This window comes from Onychomys torridus, chromosome 1 (genome assembly GCF_903995425.1).
Source record: "Onychomys torridus chromosome 1, mOncTor1.1, whole genome shotgun sequence".
Taxonomy (NCBI): domain Eukaryota; kingdom Metazoa; phylum Chordata; class Mammalia; order Rodentia; family Cricetidae; genus Onychomys; species Onychomys torridus.
Genome location: NC_050443.1, coordinates 34,214,676 through 34,235,152, shown reverse-complemented (window position 1 = coordinate 34,235,152; position 20,477 = coordinate 34,214,676). Strand labels below are relative to the sequence as shown.

Sequence of the window (20,477 nt, the reverse complement as noted above, 5' to 3'; positions counted from 1 at the left end):
ATGTGAAGGGAGTTAATTCAGTGTCAATGGGAATGTATACAGCAGAGCTGTAAGAGAACACTGCAGAGGTTTCTCACAACATTACAACAGGGACTGGAGACAAGGCTCAACAGCTGACAGCACTGTTTTGTTTTGTTTTGTTTTGAGACAGGTCTCTCTACAGAGACCTGGCTGTCCTAGAACTCTCTATGTAGACCAGGGTGGCCTTGAATTCAGAGATCAAGGCCAACCTCAGCCCCCTACAAGCTAGGATTAAAGGGGTGTGCCACCACACCCAGCCAGTACTCCCTGCTTTTGAAGAGGATCTGGGTATCATTCTCAGCACCTATGTAGTAGCTCACAGTGTCTGTAACTCCAATTCTGGGGGATCTGACACCCTCTTCTGGACTCTGGTGGGACTGCATGCATATGGTACACAGATTATACATACAGACAAACACACACACACACACACACACACACACACACACACACACAATAAATAAAACCATAAAAAACAGACTGACTAGAGGATCAGAGATATGTGCAGCTCCCGTCACCCAGCATTCTCAGTAGCTGAGCTATAGAGGCAGTTAAGATGTAGCTGATAGGTGAGTTGATGTGGAGGATTTGTATATAGACAGTTGAATGCTATTCAGCCACTAGAAAAGTGGGGTGGGGTGGTACACACCTTTAACACAAGAGGCAGACAGATCTCTGTGAGTTCAAAGACAACCTGGGCTACCTTGTAAGTTACAGGCCAGCCTGTGGACAGTGAGACCCTGTCTAAAGCAAACACAAGAGTGAAATCCCATCATCTGTGGCCACAATGATGGAACTGGAAGATCTTTGAGATGATTCGGGTATATAATGCATGATCTTATTTACAAAAGCTCAAAAAGCTGACTTTTAACAGTGAGGAGTAGTGACTCTCAGAGGCCGGGAGGTGCCAGAGAAGGGATAGAGGGAGGTGGGGTGATAGTTACTTGGTAAGTACTAGCATTTCATGACATAGGACAGTGACAGCAGCTTCCGCGTGAAGCCATGATTCATAAACAAACTCAGATGTGCAGGGTCTGAGGGGAGGAGAAATACCCTGGTTTGATCTCTGTGTCCATGCCTGCAACAATCACACTTGCCTATCAAGAATGAATAGAGCTGGGCAGTGGTGGTGCATGCCCTTCAGGAGGTAAGAGTGTTTGCACAGCATGTAGGGACCTCTGGACCCAGGACCAGGCATGAGTGTACACATAACTGAGGCACTCAGGAGGATGAAGACATGAGTATTAGAAGTTCAAGGTTATCCCTAGATGAATAGTGAGTTTGAGACCAGCCTGGGATGTATGAGACACTGTGTCAAGAAAAAAAAAAAAAAAAGGCAAAATCCCAACAAAAATCAAATAACCTTGAACAATAGCAAAGATTAAGAGAGTCTGGAGGGCCATGGAAGATGCACAAAAACAGCATTTCCAGAAGGTCCACTGGCTCCTGGAGGTTGGCAGAGTTGTGGCTGTGATTCTTAAACTCCAGTGAGTGGTGGTAACTTCCGTGAGAATCGGAGGGAGGAGGCTCCTGATGACTTCCCAACAAAGGTGGATATGAACCAGGTTTGGGGTTCCTCAGGTTTGTTGCCTCTGGGGAAGAATGATGACTTCCTGGCATGCGCTTAACAAGAGATAGGTCTCTACCAGCACACAGAAGCCAAACCACGGATCTGAATAAATAAGCATTAACTTTATTGAATCATGAATAATTTAAGAGTGGTACAATCATCAGCTTTATTTTCTATGACATGGGGCAGATCTCCAGCGGATTGTTCTCAAACCCAAAAACCTCATGACACATGAAAATTAAATAGGGAGGGGGAGAGGGAGGGAGGGAGAGAAGGGAGAGGGTTTGGAAACATACCGTACACAAAATACTCAATTCCTAGTTTTCTCTTTAAAAATGGCTAGAAAAAAGTCATCAAAATGCAGCAGTTTCATTGATTATTTACAATTTCTATGTTACAATGAAAAAAAAATGTACATCTTATAGAACATGTTTCATAAAGCGCTCGGCCTGAAACAAGCAGGTCAAAACAGCAAACCTCCCATTCAACATCCACAAGTTGGACTGTTTTGCTTTTGAAATAGATTTGCCATGGTCAAGTTTGGGCACACAGAATTTTAGAGTTGAGCATTAAACAATAAAATTTAAAACATCCCCAAATTCAGAGGAAGATGTGAGCAGGTCTTACCCTTGTCACACTCCCCCCCCCCCCCACCCTTAAATTAAAGGACTTCCCTAGTCATTGAGGGCCCTAGAACTCTTGGCCTCTTGGGAAGAAAACTTTTGGCTCCCACTGGTACCTCAGCATCAGTGTTGCATAGGATTTCTTACATTTCAAAATTAGCCTATCTATAGAAAAAGGCAAAATGGAAGCATTTTAGACAGAGCCCTAAATGAGTACAAAGTCACTTTGTCCAAGGTCGAGCAAGCAAAAATAAAATCATGACCTAGTAGGAAATGTGCCTTTTAGACAGCCTCGCTTCCCAGTGTTTCAGAAAGTGGCCCAGCTGGGAGGCACTCGAGGGCTGTGTGACTATGTCAGGTAGCAGTAGGTACACAGGATTCTGTTGTGGACCTGGATGTGGGGGATAAACTTCTGGGCATCGGGAATGGGGAGACAGCAGCTCCAAACGACGTCGGCAGGGTGAACTCCTAAGGTGCTGAGAAAACTATGTAGGAGGAGGGGTTCGATCTTACAAACCTCCCAAATTCACAGTATGAGAGTGTACGGTCGTTGCTGGGAGACAGACGGAGAAGGGCTACCCTTCAGGGACACTGGAAGGCTCAGGGTTTGGCCCTGGTCACAGGCTAGACATACGGTTTGAAAATTTTATTACAAACAAAACAACAGAAGACACACACTCACGTGCTAGTGGAGGCGGGGTCTGGGATTACAGCAGGGAGGTTTCTATTAACCAGTTAATAGGACACACTCTCGTTCCTTTCAACAAGGAAGAAAAACAGTGCCATTCCAAGCAAAGTGAGCAGTTTTGGGTCAAGCTCTTAGGGTAAGAAAATTAATATTAAAAAAAAAAATTACCAAGAGACAAACGTTCAAGAACAGAATAACAAAAGATGGAATAAAAACCCTGATCGTTAACAGAGACACCCTCACTGGAGCCAGGAAAGATTCTAGAACACAAAGACCTAAAGCTATCCATACCTGGAAAGGAGGACACCAGTGTGCTGAAGCCATGGCACACTGGGTTATGTCTCCTAGAAATGGATTTGCAATGTCACATGGACTGGTGGGGTCACTGTTTAGTGAGGTTGGCTGGAGACTGACAAGAACCTAAAAAAAAATGGATCTCTCTCTTTCTTTTTCCCACAATCATACATCCACACAGATGAGTCTTTCGGATGAGAAGTTGGCAACTCGTGTTCTCCTGATGAATAGATGACTTATAGCCCTGTTTACTTCGATGGGGAACGCACTCACACACAACCCCAGGCAGGCACAACACTCATGTGAACGGACACGGTCAGTACAAAACCAGTAAGGCATTGCATGGGGGTCAGCACCAAAGAGGTCAGGCAAGGCTCATCAGGATGGAGGCAGGCCCAGGCTTCTGGGAAGAGTGGCTGCCCCTCCCTGGCTAAGCTGTGTCATGTTGGTTCTGAGGAAAGTGCCAGTGTTTGGTGAGGGGACATACATCCACTCCTCCTGCAGCTGGGGTCTAGGGTGACTGAGGTGGGGTTCTCAGCTCTCAGAGACGAGAAGGAAAGGCAAGGTCTGTGGCTCACCCACAGGAGGAGAACTGGTCCTCATCCATCTGCAAGGACACGGATGCCCATAGCCCCACAGAGGATGATGGCGAGGACACAGAACTGTGACGCTGGACGCTGGAAACCCGAGCTGAAGAGGAGCCAAACTCAACTACTTTTCAGCTCTTGCTTTCACCAAAGGACTGATTCTGGTTGGGGGTGGGGGTGGGACCTTCACAATCAACCAGGTAGAAAGGCAGACACAGGCAGGGGTCGATAGTTCTCCAAAGAACTAATCACACAGTACACAGTGTTTGCGGACAGAAACCTGACCAATTAGACAGACGAAGGAAACAGGCGTGCTTTTCTGTGTTGCTAGCCCCAACCGCTCACTCACATTCTCACCTCTTCACTTGCTCTCTCACAGACAATTGGGGCTGATGGGCTGAAATGGGGGAGAAGGATGTATCAGAACAGACAAAATACCTCTCGGGAAGGAGAGCACCATGTGGCAAATAGACTGGTGTATTGGTGTCCCTGGGTGGCGCTCCAAGCAAGCGCCCTTCATTAGCACCAATTCTTCCATGAAGGGTGGGTGACACGGCTCTGGGGTGCTGGTGGCCAGACCCACGCTGGCGGGTCTGTGCTGAGGGAAGTCCTGCTGTCTGTGTTTCCAAGTCGGATTTAGTCTTTTCTGTCTGGGGGGTTAGCTTGTGGAGGGATGCTGTTGGGTTTCAGGGCACCAAGTGGAATCTTATTTTTAAAATTTTTCATTTAATCTCTTTATATTTCAACGGTGAGGATCCTTTCCCGTGAAGTATCTTCTGTGTCTCACGGAGGTCACATCGACAAGGCAAAACGAGAATGAGAGCAGAACAGAGGCCAGGACAGCAGTCACTGTGGGGGAGAGGTCCTGGGCTGCTCATGTGAGGGCAGAGCGCAAGGGATGAGGGAGGGTCTCTATTCCTGCCACTCTGCTCTGGCTTCGAGGCTGTGGCAGCCAGGGCTGGCTCAGGAAGTCATCTTCAGAATGACGTGGAGGATGCAGGCGGGATGGGGTGAGGAGGAGAGTGGGCCTCGGTCACAGAGTGGACTCCAGTGACGAGTCCAGGATTTCATCGTGGTGGCTGTTGCTGTTGGAGTCACTGTCGTAGCTCTGGGGGCTGGAGTAGTTGGCTGCCTCCTGCAGCCTCATCAACATGTTCATCTGTGGAGACACGGAGAGGTGGGAAGGCCGGTTAGTTTGCTGGAAAGCCCACCCTGGCCTCTTTGGAGCTCCCGCCTGCGACCTGCTCTAGACTCGCCGGGGGTGGGGGTGGGGGGGTGGGGGTGGGGGTGGGGGGGGGGTAGGGGGGGGTGGGGGTGGAGTGGGTGGGTGTCATAGCTCACAAGAGAGGCTGAGGACAAAGGCACAGAGCACAGGGTTCGAGCTCCAGCTTTCCTGATTACTAGCTGCACGACCCCGAGAGGTTTCATTAGTCCTTTCCTGTGTCATTGAGTACTGGTCAAATGTAAGCATGAATAGTTCTTGCCCAATCACATCAATGCGTGGATTGAGTCAATATATGAGCTGCCCTTGGAGTAAAGGGGCAAGCCCTACAGATGCCAGCCCACAGCTGAGGCCCAGGAGCTTCAGCAACCAACACAGCCTTCAGAAAGGGGAGGAACAGTTTGCCAGGAACAAAGCCTCAGGACAAAGCTTGCAGAGCTCTACACCACGTCAAATGCCAAAGCATCCAAGCCTCCCATGCCCTATGCATAGACTGGACACAGGCTTTATCTCTTGGGAATCAAAGGACAGAGTGAGTGCGCTGAGCACTCAGGAATGGGCCACCTGCTACAAAGCAAGCTTTAGGAACGTGAACTGTTGCCTGCCACCTGTCCTCAAGTGGAAGAAAAGTCCTGGCTTCTAACCTCCCCTGGCCTGTGTTCTGCACAGGTCATTTGTTTGGGAACAGAGAGGAACAATCCAAAGTAAGTTAGGAAGAAGATCCCCTCTGGGCTAAGGAGAAGGCTGCCATACAGAGTATAAAGTCAGCTGACCCTCCAGACTGTGCAGAATCTCCCCAAGGAAGCAGGTAGACAGCACCATCAGCTGCTCTCTAGCTGTAGAGCCAGAACCACAGAGAGGTAGGGCTGCAATACAGTGGCCAGCAGGGATGGTTATTCACTTACTAAACACCACCTGTGTCCACAGAGTATGGTTCCGAGATAAAATCCTGTCAGTCCAGCTCTCAGGAGTGACTCATTCTCATGGGCGAGGGGCTCAGTAAGGAAGACGGCTGGCTATACCATAGAGACGTGTGGCCCTGGGCAGAGGGGCTCAGGCTATCAACAGGCACCTGACTGGGTACAGCGGTGCTGGCATGACCCTTCAGGGGCCTGGCTTGTTCTGAGAGGGTTGTGCACCTTCCAAGTTTGATGCAAATGCTTCAGAATGAAGGGCTCTGACATAAGACAATGCACAATGAGCTTGCTGACCTCAGGAAGACCCTCACGACTTTGGCCTGGAGAAATGTCTGCTCCAATGTTTCCTTCAGGCCACAGACAGGATAGCAGCACTGAATCCTTTTAACTAGCTCCTATTCACAGCCTCAGTAATGTGGCACCTCCTGGCAGGACTCAGCCAAGCCTGCTGGCATGTGTTTAGTACACTGGCTCACCACCAGGGCTAGAGCAAGCGATCTCGCTGCCTTCCAGCCCCTCCTGCCTTCCTGCTGCCCTTCTTAAGAGTATTCTCTTCCATGAAGTAATGCAGTTAATACTCTTTGCTGTACTTCTGCTGGAGCTGCCATGGAAGCTGGGGCTGGGTTTCAGGGGGGTTGTCATTTGCCTGTGGAGACTTGGGCACATTTGCTTCCTCATTCTCTGGCTTTTTGATGAGTGAAGTATAACTTGGCAGCATGAATATGCATGGGTCTTGCGTTGGGAGAGAATTATAGAATTCATTGGGGCTTTAGCATTGCTACCCAAGGTTGGTCCCTCTCCTCTCCTCTCTTTCTCTCTCTTCCCTCATTTATTATTTATTGGGGAGGGGGGGCGGTTCTCCTGTGTCTTAGCAAAACTTGGCTCAGTCTCATCTCTCTAGCCCGAGGACGTGGGTTTGGGACGGTGTGTCCTCTGCCTATGTCTCCTGCTCTCAAAACCTCTCACTGTCTGGCTTTGGTGACAGGTCCTTAGCACACCATCCTCTTCCCAGTGTTCTATAGGACAATATATGGTAATGGTGGCATCTTGAATCAGAGGACAAACCGTTGGCAGAGAACACATGGAAGGACACTCAAAGGGGGGGAAAATCATGGAACTTAGCCTTATACAAGAAAAACCTCATGGGAGCTTAAAGGCGACAAGGTTTTTCTGATTCCCTATATCCAGAGAGCTTCGTCTCACCCCAGTCACGGCTCTCACTCACTGAGTGCTGTCAACTCACCAGTGGGTCTCCTTCCGCATCACTGGGGGGCACCTGCTTGCTTGTTGACCCCTCCCGGGGCAGGGAGTAGCCATCGAAGCCCACATCCTCAGGCCGTAGCTGCAGGAGGGGAGGCCATTCGTGCTGCTGTGGGCTGGCAGCCCATGGGTAGGTGTCCATTACCCACTTGGCGGGGTCTTCCCAGGGGGCACGCCTTCCGTAGAGCTAGAAACAGGCAGAGGATACAGTCTGGAAGCAGGCTGAGACTACTTTGTTGTCCCAGTCTTGCAGCTTAATGGAAAACCTCCCAAACCAGCCTTGTGCCTTATGTAGTATTTCAAACCAAGGAAGTCATGTGAGCTGAAGATGGCCTGTGCTGTCAGGCTCTGCAGTCTGACAACGTGGGCTCACTCTCAGCTCTGCTGCCAACTCTCTGCACACAGCGTTTGCCTCTGGGCCTTGCTTTTTCAACGTGATAAACTGCCTCCAGCAAGGGAAACAGGAAACAATGTGAACAATATCCATGGTGTCAATATTCCCACCCTGGCTGACTCCACACTCCTGCCGTGAAGCTGCTGCTGAATGTTGGGCTGGAAAGAGCCAACTAAGCTCTACAAGCCACCTCTGGACTCCCACTGGGAAAGCCCACTCAGAGAGGACATTCTGCCCAGGTCAGGTTCTGGGCAGCAACACAGCAAGGCAGGGGACATTAATGGGCCTGAGGAGACGAACCTTAACTTTTAATTTTTTTCACACATATGTAAATGTGTGTGTGTGTGTGTGTGTGTGTGTGTGTGTGTGTGTGTGTCCCACATATGCACACATGCACAGGTGTGCTTGTGGAGTCCTGAAGTCAATGTTGGGAGTCTTACTTAGTATTCCTGTACAGTGGTCATTGGCAGCTGCTCAGCTGGGCCCAGGGCTGCATAGTTCAGCTAGTCTAGCTGCCAACACGCTCTGAGGGTCCCATTTGTGCATTCTCAGCATGGGATTACTAGTGGGACACCACATCCACTGGGAATTCACATAGATTCTGGGGATCTGAACTGTGGCCGCCTGCCTTGCTGCTGTGTAGCAAGCACTTGAACAGCTGAACCATCTCCCCAGCTCCTGAGCCCCTCATCCTTTTTCAAGGTCTGACTCTCAGAGTGCTTCGGTAGGCATGCTGATCCCCTTTTAAGCATAACACTAAGAGAGGACAACAGTGTTGAGGTTTTTGCTGACTCAGGAGTTCTCGGACCTGTCCACATAGTAACCGATTTCTTCCCCACAGAGCCAACTATGTCATGACTTAGTTATAAGTGATCATAAGGCCAGCATGTCCTGCTCTGACTTTTCTTTTCTCAAGCCTTGAGGCCCTGACCCTGCAACAATTTTAATGGTGGTTACTGACAGCTTTGTGGAAGATACATGTAATTTAAGGAACAGAACCTAGGGTTGCTTCTCACAGCCAGGGAGGCTCCGACCGCTATACTGCCAGGTCTAGCATGGCTGTTTCCTTTTCAAGCCATGCCTTAGCATCCTGGGTGCCAGGTGCCGAGGAGTGAGCAGACTGATGATCTAACAGATGCATTGCTCCCGTGGTTTACAGATGGGGGCAGCCCTAGGAAGGAGAAGAGCCATTGCAAGTCAAGTCTGCTACACACTGGCCACTGGCATCGAAGCAGACGTGATAGGGCACGCTCCAGACAGGGCAGGGCAGGGCTGTCTAGGCTGTAAAAATGGATTTCTACAATGACTTCGGGGTGCACAGATGGAAAATTCCAGACCCCACCCGCCTGTGTGTGTGTGTGTGTGTGTGTGTGTGTGTGTGTGTGTGCGCGCGCGTGCGCGCGTGTGTTCCTTCCCCAGTCTAGAAAGCTGCAGTGGAAATGGAGAGGCAAAAGGTACTGAGACCAGAACATAACTGGGCCCAGCTCTGGCCTGGAAGAACCATGCCTTTCAAAGACCCAGGTTCTCAGCCAGAAGGAGCCAGACTACTTAACTATGGGAAACAAGAACCTGTCTGTGTGAAAGGTTAAAAGGCAGAGCTGGATTCGAAACTGGAATTCAAGCTTCCTTCTCTGGCCTCTCACCTCACCCATGGGATGGATCCCTTTGAATCAGCAGAAACCACGTGACTCAGTCAGACTCAGAACAGCTGTTCACCATTCCTTCTGGTGGGTGCCCTCTCCCCGTGTCACCTGGGTTACGCCAGGCCTTAGAATTGGAATTCTATCCAGGATGCCCCTCTCCACACACCTGGATAAGCCCATCTCTCTGTATCAGTGGCTTGCTTCTCCATTTGACCCCAGCACCTCCTATGACATCATCTTGTCAGATGCCAGCTCCCTGTGCCCCCGCACTCCAGTCTAGCCCAGTTTGTTGGTACAGCCCCATTCCTCTGGGGCAATGCAAGCCTTCATGCTTGAATTCAGTTTAGCAGCCAAAGCAGTTCCGTCTGAGCAGGAAGGAATCAAGGGAGAGGCAGGTGTGAACCCACTTATGGACCAGGATTGAAGAGGCCGCAGAAGCAGCTGGGATGTTATAGCTGAAGGGAAAGGCTGGAAGCTGTTCCCTCCCAGGACTTCGGAAGGAACAAGACTTCCTCTCTGAGGAGGTCCTCAAGGAACCACTGAGGCCGCGGCTTAGCAAGTGCTTAGCACTCTTGAGGCCCCGTGGTTTGTACCCACTTGCTCATCATCCTTAGCTTCAACACCACGGACAGGTTCAGAGAGCATCTGGACCAGTCAAAGGATCCCATAGGTCAAAATTTTCCATTTGTAGATGGAAAAGCCACTGCTGGCAGGGGAGACTGCCCAGGGTGCCAGAGGACCTTGGTAACTGATGAAAGGTCCCTGAGTGTCCTTCTACTGCTCCTGTTCCTTCCAGCACCAGCCCACCCCAACACCAGGTCTGCCGAACGGTTCCACTCTGCAGACACCAGGCACTTCGGCAAGTGTTTCTGATGACAAAGAGGAATGTGACTGTGGACTGAGTCACAAGGTAAGTGTATGTAGGTACAGCAAACATTAGCTGTAAGAACAGAAAACGTCTTCAAAGTCTTCCTACATTCCAGGGGACATGGTCAAAGGTGGGTGGCTGTGAGTTAGTCTGATGCAAGCAGAGAAGCGCTGTTCAGCTTCTTGGCCCTGTTGCAGACTCTGGAGGGCAGTGGGGGGACAGTTGGCCAGGCAGGCATTCACTTTCCCCAGGGCAGGGGAGGGAGGCGCTGTCCTACTGGATCAGAAAGGATTCTGGGTGATGGATGGGACAAAAGAAGCCAAGACACTGGAAACTAAGATTTGGGCTGCTGTGAGATTTCTGACCCTATGGGAAGCACAGGGCTCCTGGATGTGCACCAACATTCACAGTTAGAAAGTATTTCTAGGCATTTACTTAAAAACACACACTCCAGAAAAGACCTTACAGCCTAACATGCAGAACTGCACGGTATCCACTAGGGGGTGATGCCGTGTTTCCCCCAGGCATGGATTGTCTGAGTCTGAAGGTAAGCCTGGCATCCACAGGACTTCCCTGTGCTCTACCCAGTCCCCCCACCCCCTCCAAAGGCAGTCCTCTTCCTGGCTCATAATATGTGACAGCCCCATTGGGACCTATTCTCGGGTCTGCACCTCTTCTCAGCTTATGGCCTCGGCCAAGGAAGGACACACATGCTCTAAACTGCAGTGTGCTCCCCTCATGTCCACTGTGCAGAGTGTGGTAAGAAGCAAGGGATCCCAAACAGTACCTGGGACACATGGAGCTTGTCCTCAGAGAAAGCCACCAGAGAGAACTCACTCTGCAGACCAGGCTAGCCTCGAACTTAGAGATCCGCCTGCTTCTGCCTCCTGAGTACTGGGATTAAAGGCGTGCATAACCACTGATATGAACTTTTTTTTTTTTTTTTAAAAAAGAATCCTCTTATCACGTGAAATCACATGTAGAACTCTGCCATATAAAAACTAACACTAGACCAGGCATAGTAGTAGTATACTCCTTTTTAGTCCCAACACCTCGGGAGGCAGGGGCAGGTGGATCTCTGTGAGTCCAGGCTGGTCTGCATAGAGAGACCCTGTATCAAACAACAACAAAACAAAACCACTGCCAAGGGTGGTAGCGCATGTCCACAAGCTTGCGGGAAGTTGAGGCAGGAAGATCAAGAGTTCAAGGCCAGCCTGGGCTATATGAGACACTGTTCTTAAAACAATCAACAACAAAATCCCAACTAAACCCAACCAATACTTTGTCCTCTGGCTCCCTACACAGTTTCCTTGTAAGTTACAGGAGACCCTGGGACAGCCTGGGAGTCACCCGGAAGCTGTAGCTGTCTTGTGGTGCCAGCACTCACTCAGTCATCATGGTCTGCTGAGGGGAGTGGGTTAAAGTCCAAGTTTAGCTAGCCTTGGTCTCCTTTCCTGTGTACTCACAGGCTGCAGGAATGTCAGGCTTCTGGTGTGATGCCTGGCAGATGGCAAACCTTCCTTAGCCTCAAACTTCCATCTACACCCTGCCAGAAAGAACCCAGCAATTCCTTATGAACCAGCAGGCTGCAGAGCCGTCTCCTATACATATCTTCAGAGCAGAGCTCGGAGACTCAGGACAGGGAGGCACCAGGTCGACTCCTAACTCAGCTCCCTTCACTACTTCCACACTGAAGACGGATCCTTCAGATGACTTCTAAGAAGCCATGATGGCACATCTGTTTGCCCCCGCCACAGGCAGGCTGTTCAGCAGCCACTCTGAGGCCGCTCCCACCTGGGACCTTGCTCTTGGTGGTAAAGAGCGGTGCCGCTCAAGCAGGAAAAGTCCCTTCTGTAATGGCTCCTGGAGCAGAAGAAAGTGCGGGTGTCCTTCCCAGCTATGGCCAAAGCCTCCCTTTCAGTTCAGCTCCAAATGGGAGGGGCCTTGGTACTACCAGCCACTGAGGACCAAAGGACCATCTGTTCTGTTCAAGGATGGTTTGTGCCTCCTTGGATACCTTGGAGGTCTTTGCTCAGCAGTCCTTGACTTCTCCCAAGTGACTCAGGTCATTCCCCTTTATCAGAAGATCAGCTTGGGGCAGAGAGCACACAGGTGGGAGAACTTAGGCGGACAGAGGTGGTCACATGGCAGCAGGAGTGCCTCCAGCTGACAATCAAGCCATCCCGAGCCGCAGTGAAATGACCCCCCCCCCCCCCCCCGTAACTCCTAAGCTGAGTGACAGCAATGGTCCCCAGTTGCTGCTGGACAGGAGGGATGCACAGCCAGAGGAGCCCCAGAGCCACTTGTGAGATCCTGAGGCCAGGGAGGCAATCTCCTGGGCCCTCATGAGGTCTAAGCACCTGGGACAAAGTTTATAAGGCGAGGATTCAAATTCCAGATCTGCTGAACTTCCTGTTTTTGTGGTGCCTCAGACAGAATCCAGGGCCTTGCCTGTGCTAGGTAAGTACTCTACCACTGTAGCCTTGAACTCACAACCCACCTCTTTTACTCCCGAAAATGTAGGGTTTTTTGAGTACATCATTATGCCTAGTTGAGGCTTTGTTTTTATGACCTTAAGCAACTCACTGTCTTTGGCCTCAGTTTTTCCCTCTTGAAAAATGGTAACAATAAAACTCTGCCTAGGTCTTAGGCCTGATCCAGGGCTTGAAGCACATAAGAGAAAAGAGCAAATTGTGGGGTGCTACCCACACAACTGGCTTCATCTTTTCTGTTCCTATGCTGGAGGCGTGATGGCCATGGTTTTATTTAATCTGTACAACTCTCTGTGGTAGAGCAATGCTGTTATCTCCTTTCTCAATAGGGCAGAGTCAGGTGAAACACTGCCTGGGGGTCACACCCTAATAAGCAGCTGAGCCAAGACTTATGGCCAGCTGCTGTTTGTTGTGGGATATTTGTACATGGCGTGAAAATGTGCTGCTGGGATTGGTGAATGACCAATAGCTAGAAAGAGGTTAGGTGGGACTTCAGGGGACAGGGAGGACCCTGGAAAGAGGAAGGGCAGAGTCAAGAGCCAGACAGAGAGGAAACAAGGGGTGCAAGATGAGAGGTGACGCCACGTGACAGAACACAGATTAATATAAATGGGTTAATTTAAGTTTAAGAGCTAGTTGAGACAAGCCTAAGCTAAAGGCCACGCTTTTATAATTAATAAAAAGTCTCTGCGTCATTATTTGGGGCTGGCGGGACAGAGGGAGACCCGTTACAGCTGTTCCCACCGTGTGCCACACTAAAGACCACATTGGGTCACTAGCACATGGCACTCCAGTCTGAGGAAGACAAAAGGGGAGTGCTTCTCACCTGGAGTCCTTCTCTGACGGCTTCCAGGAGGTAGGGGATGATGGAGTAGTTCCACAGGTCAGTGAACCACACTCTGGAACCATCCACGTCGATGGGACATGACAGGAAGAGCCGGGGACCTGGGGACCACAGTGAAACACATCACAATTGAAATGAGCAGGGTGGTGTTGGGAGACCCCTGCCGAAGCCTCCTCGTTGGAGAGATACTGGACTTTGTAAGCAGTGGTGGGGCTGGCGGCTTGAGGTGGTAGGCTGCTAGCAGCTGGCTGGTGGGCTCCAAAGCGGGGTAGTCCAGCCCTCGCACCCCAACCCTCAATGAAAGGGGGAAAGGCTTGCAGAGGAGGTGGTCTTAGTAGCAGACTGATCTTGATTTTTAAAAAGGGACCCATTGAATGTATGAGAGAAGACATGATTAAACAAATGATTTTGATGATTAGATTATTTTACAGGTTTAAAAAGTTACTTTTGAACTGAGTTCTGACACAGAATGCTCAGCGGATATCATGAGATGAGAAACAGGATTGCATATATACATGTGTACACAGTGACTACAGCTTCAGAAGACATGGCTCTGTAGACATGCCAGGAGAAAGGAACTCAAACCGAAGTGATGTCGGGACCAGGAAGTCTGGTCTGTTGCTCTCTTTTAATCCCCAACCTTCTGCAAAGCTGGGAACACTTTACATTTAAAAACAAAGCCATCCCAATGGGTGGTTCAGCCTGTAGCTCCTGGGGAGGGGCTCTTTCCTATGTCCAGCCTGGCCAGGACATATACATATCTCCATAGATGCTGAGGCCTGGGTTCATCTTTGTCTGCAGGTGTCCCTCTGCCCGTTTTTATTTTAAATCTCTGGGGACAGCATGGCATACCTGCTGAGCGGTGTCCTGGCCAGGACCCAGAAGACAGTGCATGAGGGAGCCAAGGTTCTTGGGAGACCGCTACCCACTCCATCCGCCCAGCAGCCTGCCGCAGCCTGCCTCGCCTCCCACCTACCGATGGTGACATCCGAGGAGCTGTGGGCCTCCAGGAAGCGGTTGAGGTGATGCCAGACTTTAGGGATCCAGCTGATGATCTTCACCAGCTCCATGTTGCGCGCCCGCCCACTGATCTCCGTCTCCATGAGCTTCCTCCTCAGGAATCGGCCAAGGAAACCCTTTACGGGCTCTGTGTGGTTGGCACACAGCACCCACCTGGAGGAGTCAAGAGATGCCTTTTACCTTACTCTTTCTGAGGAGTGGATGGTGGGAGGGGGTAGAAAGGAGGTGAGAGGAAGGAACGGCGTGAAGAGGAGGGAGGGGAAACTGTGGTTAGTATGTAAAAAAAGAAAAAAAAAAAAAGGAAATGCCTTTTAACCACAAGGACACCCAACATGGCATGGCGATCCTCAAACACCAGTGTGTGGGAATGGAAGGTGAGCACACTCATTGCAGCTGTGGCCGCATTTAATACATCTTACAGAGGCCTGCATGGTGGCCGGTGAAAAAGTGTTCAGGGTCCAGACTAAGGTGATGAAGTCTACCCCCCACCTAGAGGCACAGGCAGAGTTGAGGGCAGGGTGCGGGGTGCTAAGTGATGCCAGGGCGAGCGGTGTCACCTTGCATGGAGCTGGACTGTCACTGGAGGAGAGGCTAGCCTCTAGGGATTTACAGCAGTTAGCAGGTCCACAGACCCTGCTCTGTGGGGACATTTAAAGGGAGGGGCTGTCACTGCTCACACTGAACAAAGACAGGCCCATATGGCCACAGCTGCCTCCCTGAAACTGACTGAACCAGTGACTGAGAGTCACAGGGGTCAGGGGTCAGGCTTCGGTTCTAACTGGTGTATGACTCATAAGTCACCAAGTTCCCTGAGCCTCTGCTCTTTATTGGAAACACAAAGGTCTATGTCTGCGGTGAGAGTTAAGAGAAAAGGCCCAACAGGAAGTCCAGCACAGGCCAGGCACTGAGAGAGCTGAACATCCACCCTTCTTTCTTTCTCTCTCTCTCTTTTCTCTCCATCTGTCTGGGTGAGGGGTGGGAGACCTCACCTGAAGTTATGATGGAGCTGCAGATTGGGAGTGGAAGAGGTAGCCTGGTTCATCGTGCCGATGATGTAAGGGCTGCCAGGAACACAATGTGAGAAGACAAATTAGCGGTGAGCTGGAAGACAGGGGTTTACAGACCCGAGGACAGCTGGCTACCCCCTGCTCTGTGTAGGCACCACAGCACTGTCATGTTGGCCTGTTTGCCAGCATGCCCCCTGCTCCCAGCCCTGAGGGCTAGGACCCATCTTTACCATTTATGGTATTTGCAGTTTAGCAGCCCGTTGAAGATCTCGCCCAGAGAGCTCACATGGTGCAGGTTGTCCAGAATGATGACTAGTGGCATATCCACGGCATTATTCTCGCTGTTGCACTGGTCGGCCAGGTTGGACAGATACTGGCGAAGTTCCTATGGAGGCCAGAAGAATGTGCCTGGAATCACCCTCCTGGGAAGACCTACATGCTCCGTGCCTTCATTGACCAAGGCCGAGGCAGGAGGAAGTTCCCCTTATGATGTCACACTGTGGACACAACATGAGCACCTGCCTGTCACAGGGCATCAATACAACAGGGAAGGTGGCTTTCCAGAACCTAAGAGGCATCTGATGACATCAGCCTCACCGTCTAATCTGGACAGGCTCAGGCACACATAGGGACACAGCATGGTAACTCTGTCATGGATGGGCTGTGATTAGCTCTTTTCACAGAAGCTGAGGAGAAGGGCCAGACAGCTGGCCTGAGACTGCACCGGGGGTGCATAGGCTGGGCCAGACTCGGCTGCCTGTGAGAAGCACCCATCTTAGAGGCTGGCCCAGCTGCTCAGTGGGCGATGGTTCCTCCCACTCCTGCACGTGGACACCTCTCCAGGCCTCCCTTTCGAGTCAAAATGTAGCTGGCTCATGAAAATGCTCAAGGTTTTCCTCATTCTCTCAGCTGCTGCTCACCATGGGCAGATCTCCTGGTTCTTTCTCATTTGGAACCTTCACCCTCCTTACTTAGGCCTGCAGTACATAGCTCTGCATGGTCAATCAACCCAGGGAAATGGGATCAACTTGGGCACAATTTGCCAGCCACTCACCACAGGGCCTTCCTTCATTCACCCACTCATAAGCTGTAGACAGACAGATGAGGGCTTTTCTCATCCTGTGTCTACATCAACACTGTAAGGGGAACTGGGAAATGGGGCAGACAACCATGGAAACAGGTAATAGAGACATGAGATCTGATCCTCTCAGGTGCAGGAGGTGACTCATGAGGCAGAGAGCCCTTTCCAGTTCACCAGGTGTGCTGTACAACATTGAACAGAGCTAGAAATCATGAGCTTTTACCGTATGATGGAGGGTGAATAAATGAATGAACAAATAAAAGACAATGCAAAAACTCTTCACAGCCTCCCGCCTGCACAAGGTCAGACTCCAAGTCCCCATTGTTTTTCCCCAAGAACTGATTTAGGGATGTTAAGAAGTATGAGTAAGTTTCACAGAGTAACATTCAGTAACCTCTTCAAATGCAATTTTAATCCTTATTATAAGCTAAATAGAATACTAATTTAACACAATAAGCTAAATACACACAAAGTTTGCATATTCTTTACTACAAAAATGGTTTGCAGAGCCACATATGAGTTTAATCAACTATACATTTTCACAATGAAAATACTTACATTTATGTCACTAGAACACCACCTAGATACCTGTCTTGACCTCAGGCTGGTTTATAAGCCTTGCCATCCCTACTACTGAAAGCATTTATTTTCAGAAATTTTACTGCTATCAAGGAAGATGACAGCCACTAACATTTAACAAATAGTATTTTCTTTAAAAAAAAAAAAAAGAAAGTGCTCTTTATAAAAGAATATTAAGACAAATTCTTAGAAGAACTTAGTTCCTTAAGAGAAACACAAACCAGTTCATTCTCTTGAATAACTTCTGCCACTGTCATAAAAACTTGAAATAAAGGACATGCCTCAACTTCCATAAAGTCAAAGGACATTTAGATTGCATATTATGCAGCTAAGGTATACAGCTTGGCACACACAAGTCTGCCTTGTTCAGATGGAACTGCATGGTTGGCTATACTGTTAGGAGTCATTAAAGCCCAGTAAAGAATTCAAATACAGCCAGACAAAGACAGGCAACCAAAGGCGCGGGTTATAAAGCTAAAATTGAAGGCTTCTTTCATTGCATGCCTAGCTAACATGGTAAGTTTTTGATGAACTAGATGCATCTGAAGGAGCTATCACTGTGAATCAAAACTGAACAGGATTGACTTGCCCTGGATGGAGCTCCTGGCTAGGAGGCTCTGACTCAAACATTCCTTTCTGTAAGCCCCCTTCTGAGCTCCTCTCCTGGCATTCTAGAATGGAGAGCTTGAAATTGCTCATAGTGGTGGTATCAGCAACATTAAAAGAGCCCCAAGTCTCCTCACCTTGCTGGACTTGTGGTCCACATTAAAGGTAGCAATGACGCCGTCTGTCAACTCCCGTCCTTCCCGAAGTACCACATACTCGGAGAGCCGGTTGGCCAGGTAGGTTTTTCCAGTGCCGCTTGGGCCCGAGAGGATGATGCGCCGGTGCTCTGTCAGCAGGGAGACGTAGCGCTGCAGGATGGGCTTGGGGATCAGGGACTCAAACACCAGAGAGTCTAGGCTGTTTTCCGTGAGCCCTGTTTGAGAGAGATGGGGAGGGCCTGAAGTTGGGTGAGGAGGGTGACCCTGACATCATTCCTCTTCTTGGCAGTCCCACCCAGGCACATTGGAGGCTGAGCACCCAATGGTGCTGCTGAAGAAAGCCACCCTCCTGGTCACCAGCACCTCCTGTGTTTGCTCCCCTAACTCTGGACTCTGTCCACCTGTTAGCATTTACTAGCCCAGTAGTGTATATCCCAGTTAACACTAGTCTTGTCCACCTGCATTTGCCATGACCCCGGGTTTCCTCTTCCCCTTTCTTCTCTCTCCTTCCTACCAGGCACCAACGTGCCCACACTTAGGTGTGCCAGGAAAGCAAGGCAGGAAGCAAGATGCAACTCTGACGTTAGAGTGAGACTATACCTAAATACTACATGCTGAGGCTTGGCCCAGCAACAGTGGTGAATGGAAGCTTCTCTCCTCTTTTCTATCTGGGACAATCTCACTAGCCAGAGTCATTGACTTTAAAAGAATGATTTCAGAGTGAGGGAGACAGGTTGGACAACAAAGGTGTTGTGGAATAATCTTTTTGTACACTGTGAAGATATGTCACTCAGGTTGGTTCAATAATAACCTGTACAGCCAATAGCTAGGCAGGATATCCAGGCACTGAGGATGCTGGAAAGAAGGGAGGAGATGCCAGGGATGCAGAGTGAGCAGCATGGGCATTACAAAGTAAAGGTAACCAAACCACATAAAAGAACATAGATTAAAAGATATGGGTTAATTTAAGTTGTAAGAGCTAGTTAGAAACAAGCCTAAGCTACCAGCCAAGCTTTTGTAATTAATAATAAGTCTCCCTGTCATTATTGGGGAGCTGATGGTCCTGATGAAAAAGTCCAACTATACAAAGGGCTTGCCTTGAAGGCATGGGGACCTGAGTTCAAGCCCCAGAACCCACATAAAATAGTGGGACATGGTGGCATGCACTTGTAATAGCAGTGCTAGGTGGAGAGAGGATTCCTGAGGCTCACTGGCCAACCAGTCTAGCCTACTTGGCCAGTCCCAAGCCAATGAGAGACCCTGTCTTTAAAAAAATCAAGGAAGATGGTAATTCCATTGAAAAATTCCCTTCAAGAAAGCCAGTCTGTGTAAGTAAAGAAATAAACCAAATGACATTCCTCTGTCACCCAATAGCACTTTCCTCCCACTCAGTACAACCAGACACCTCTAAAGCCCTCCTCCAACCAAGGTAACCCTATAAGCAATGACTGCTCCCAAAGGACTATGATGAAGATCCCCAGGTACCTTACTTTCTGGGAGCAAACCTGTGAGCTTCCTGCTGCCCTATACTGGCTCAAATCTACAAACCAAGTGTAGAGTGGAGGGTCTCTTGCCTAAGGGTCTCTTGTTTAATAATAACAGCAACCTCAACAAGAACCGTATGGGACAATGAGTAGACTACTTCGCATGTATGTAGTGGTATTGGCATAAAGTTTTCAGGGGACTTACTACAGAATATGCAAATTCATGGGCCCCAGGATAGTTCAGCATGTAAAGGTACTTGCCATCAAGCCTGAGATTCTCAGTCCAATCCCTGGGACTTCTTCCATGGTGGGGAATAAAGAGAACCAACTCCCAAAAGTTGTCCTCCAACCTCCACAGACACCGTGTGTCATGTGTAGACTCCCCCAACACACACCCATCATGCATACACACCATTAAGATAAAATAAAAAGAATACACAGTCACCCCTTCTTCTGGAATCACTGGTGTGAAGTGCTGTACCAAATGGGACCCTTCTTGCAAAATCCAATGGGGTTTTAGTGCTCACCAGTATAACACAAAACCCAGGCAGATCCTTGTAAATGCTAAAACTGATGGCACCCAGGTCAGGCTCTATGGAGTACTCTCCCATAGGGGTGAGCATCCTGTCACTCATTCCACCCAGGTCAGCTTTACCCCTTGGTGTTGGCAGTGCTCACTGTGAAACAAGGAGGTGACAGTGTGTGACCCCCATGATGCCATGTACTTTGAGTCCCAGTTGCAAATGGCTCCATTCCTTGGGGGCTCCTGTTACACAGTTCTTGTTTCTGCATGCCTGGTGACTCATCCTGCTTCTCTTATAGCAGGATTCTTTCTGTCAGAGTTTACTTATCCCTTTATCTGCCAGTGGGCTGCAGGATTGTGACTTCCCCGCTGTTGTGGACTCTATCCCTTCAAACCAGAGTCAGTATAAACCCTTTCTTCCTTTTGTTGCCCTTGGCAGGGTTTTTATCCCGACAACTAGAAAGTAACTAACAGAAAATTGGTACTGAGAAGTTGGGCCATTGGTGATAACCATACTACCCGGTGCTCAGGCCTCTTGAACTGGTTTGCAGAAGGAGTGTGGAAGTGCTTGGAACTTCAGGATGGAAAAGGCCAGG

General features: G+C 49.6%; 1 protein-coding gene across 7 annotated transcripts in view; it reads right to left on the bottom strand.

Annotated features, from left to right (window-relative positions):
• Positions 1-1,692: 1,692 nt before the first annotated feature.
• The window catches only part of Nav2 (neuron navigator 2), a 349,974-nt gene continuing 331,189 nt past the window's right edge, over positions 1,693-20,477 (bottom strand). For all 7 annotated transcript variants that reach the window (XM_036181890.1, XM_036181892.1, XM_036181904.1 and 4 more), the window contains 7 exons: positions 17,854-18,089; positions 15,681-15,835; positions 15,433-15,504; positions 14,400-14,596; positions 13,406-13,524; positions 7,166-7,369; positions 1,693-4,942 (listed from right to left, as the gene is read on the bottom strand). In XM_036181890.1, the coding sequence (XP_036037783.1) occupies positions 4,817-4,942; positions 7,166-7,369; positions 13,406-13,524; positions 14,400-14,596; positions 15,433-15,504; positions 15,681-15,835; positions 17,854-18,089 (1,109 nt within the window). In that variant the 3' untranslated portion in view covers positions 1,693-4,816. The remainder of the gene's footprint in view (positions 4,943-7,165; positions 7,370-13,405; positions 13,525-14,399; positions 14,597-15,432; positions 15,505-15,680; positions 15,836-17,853; positions 18,090-20,477) is intronic.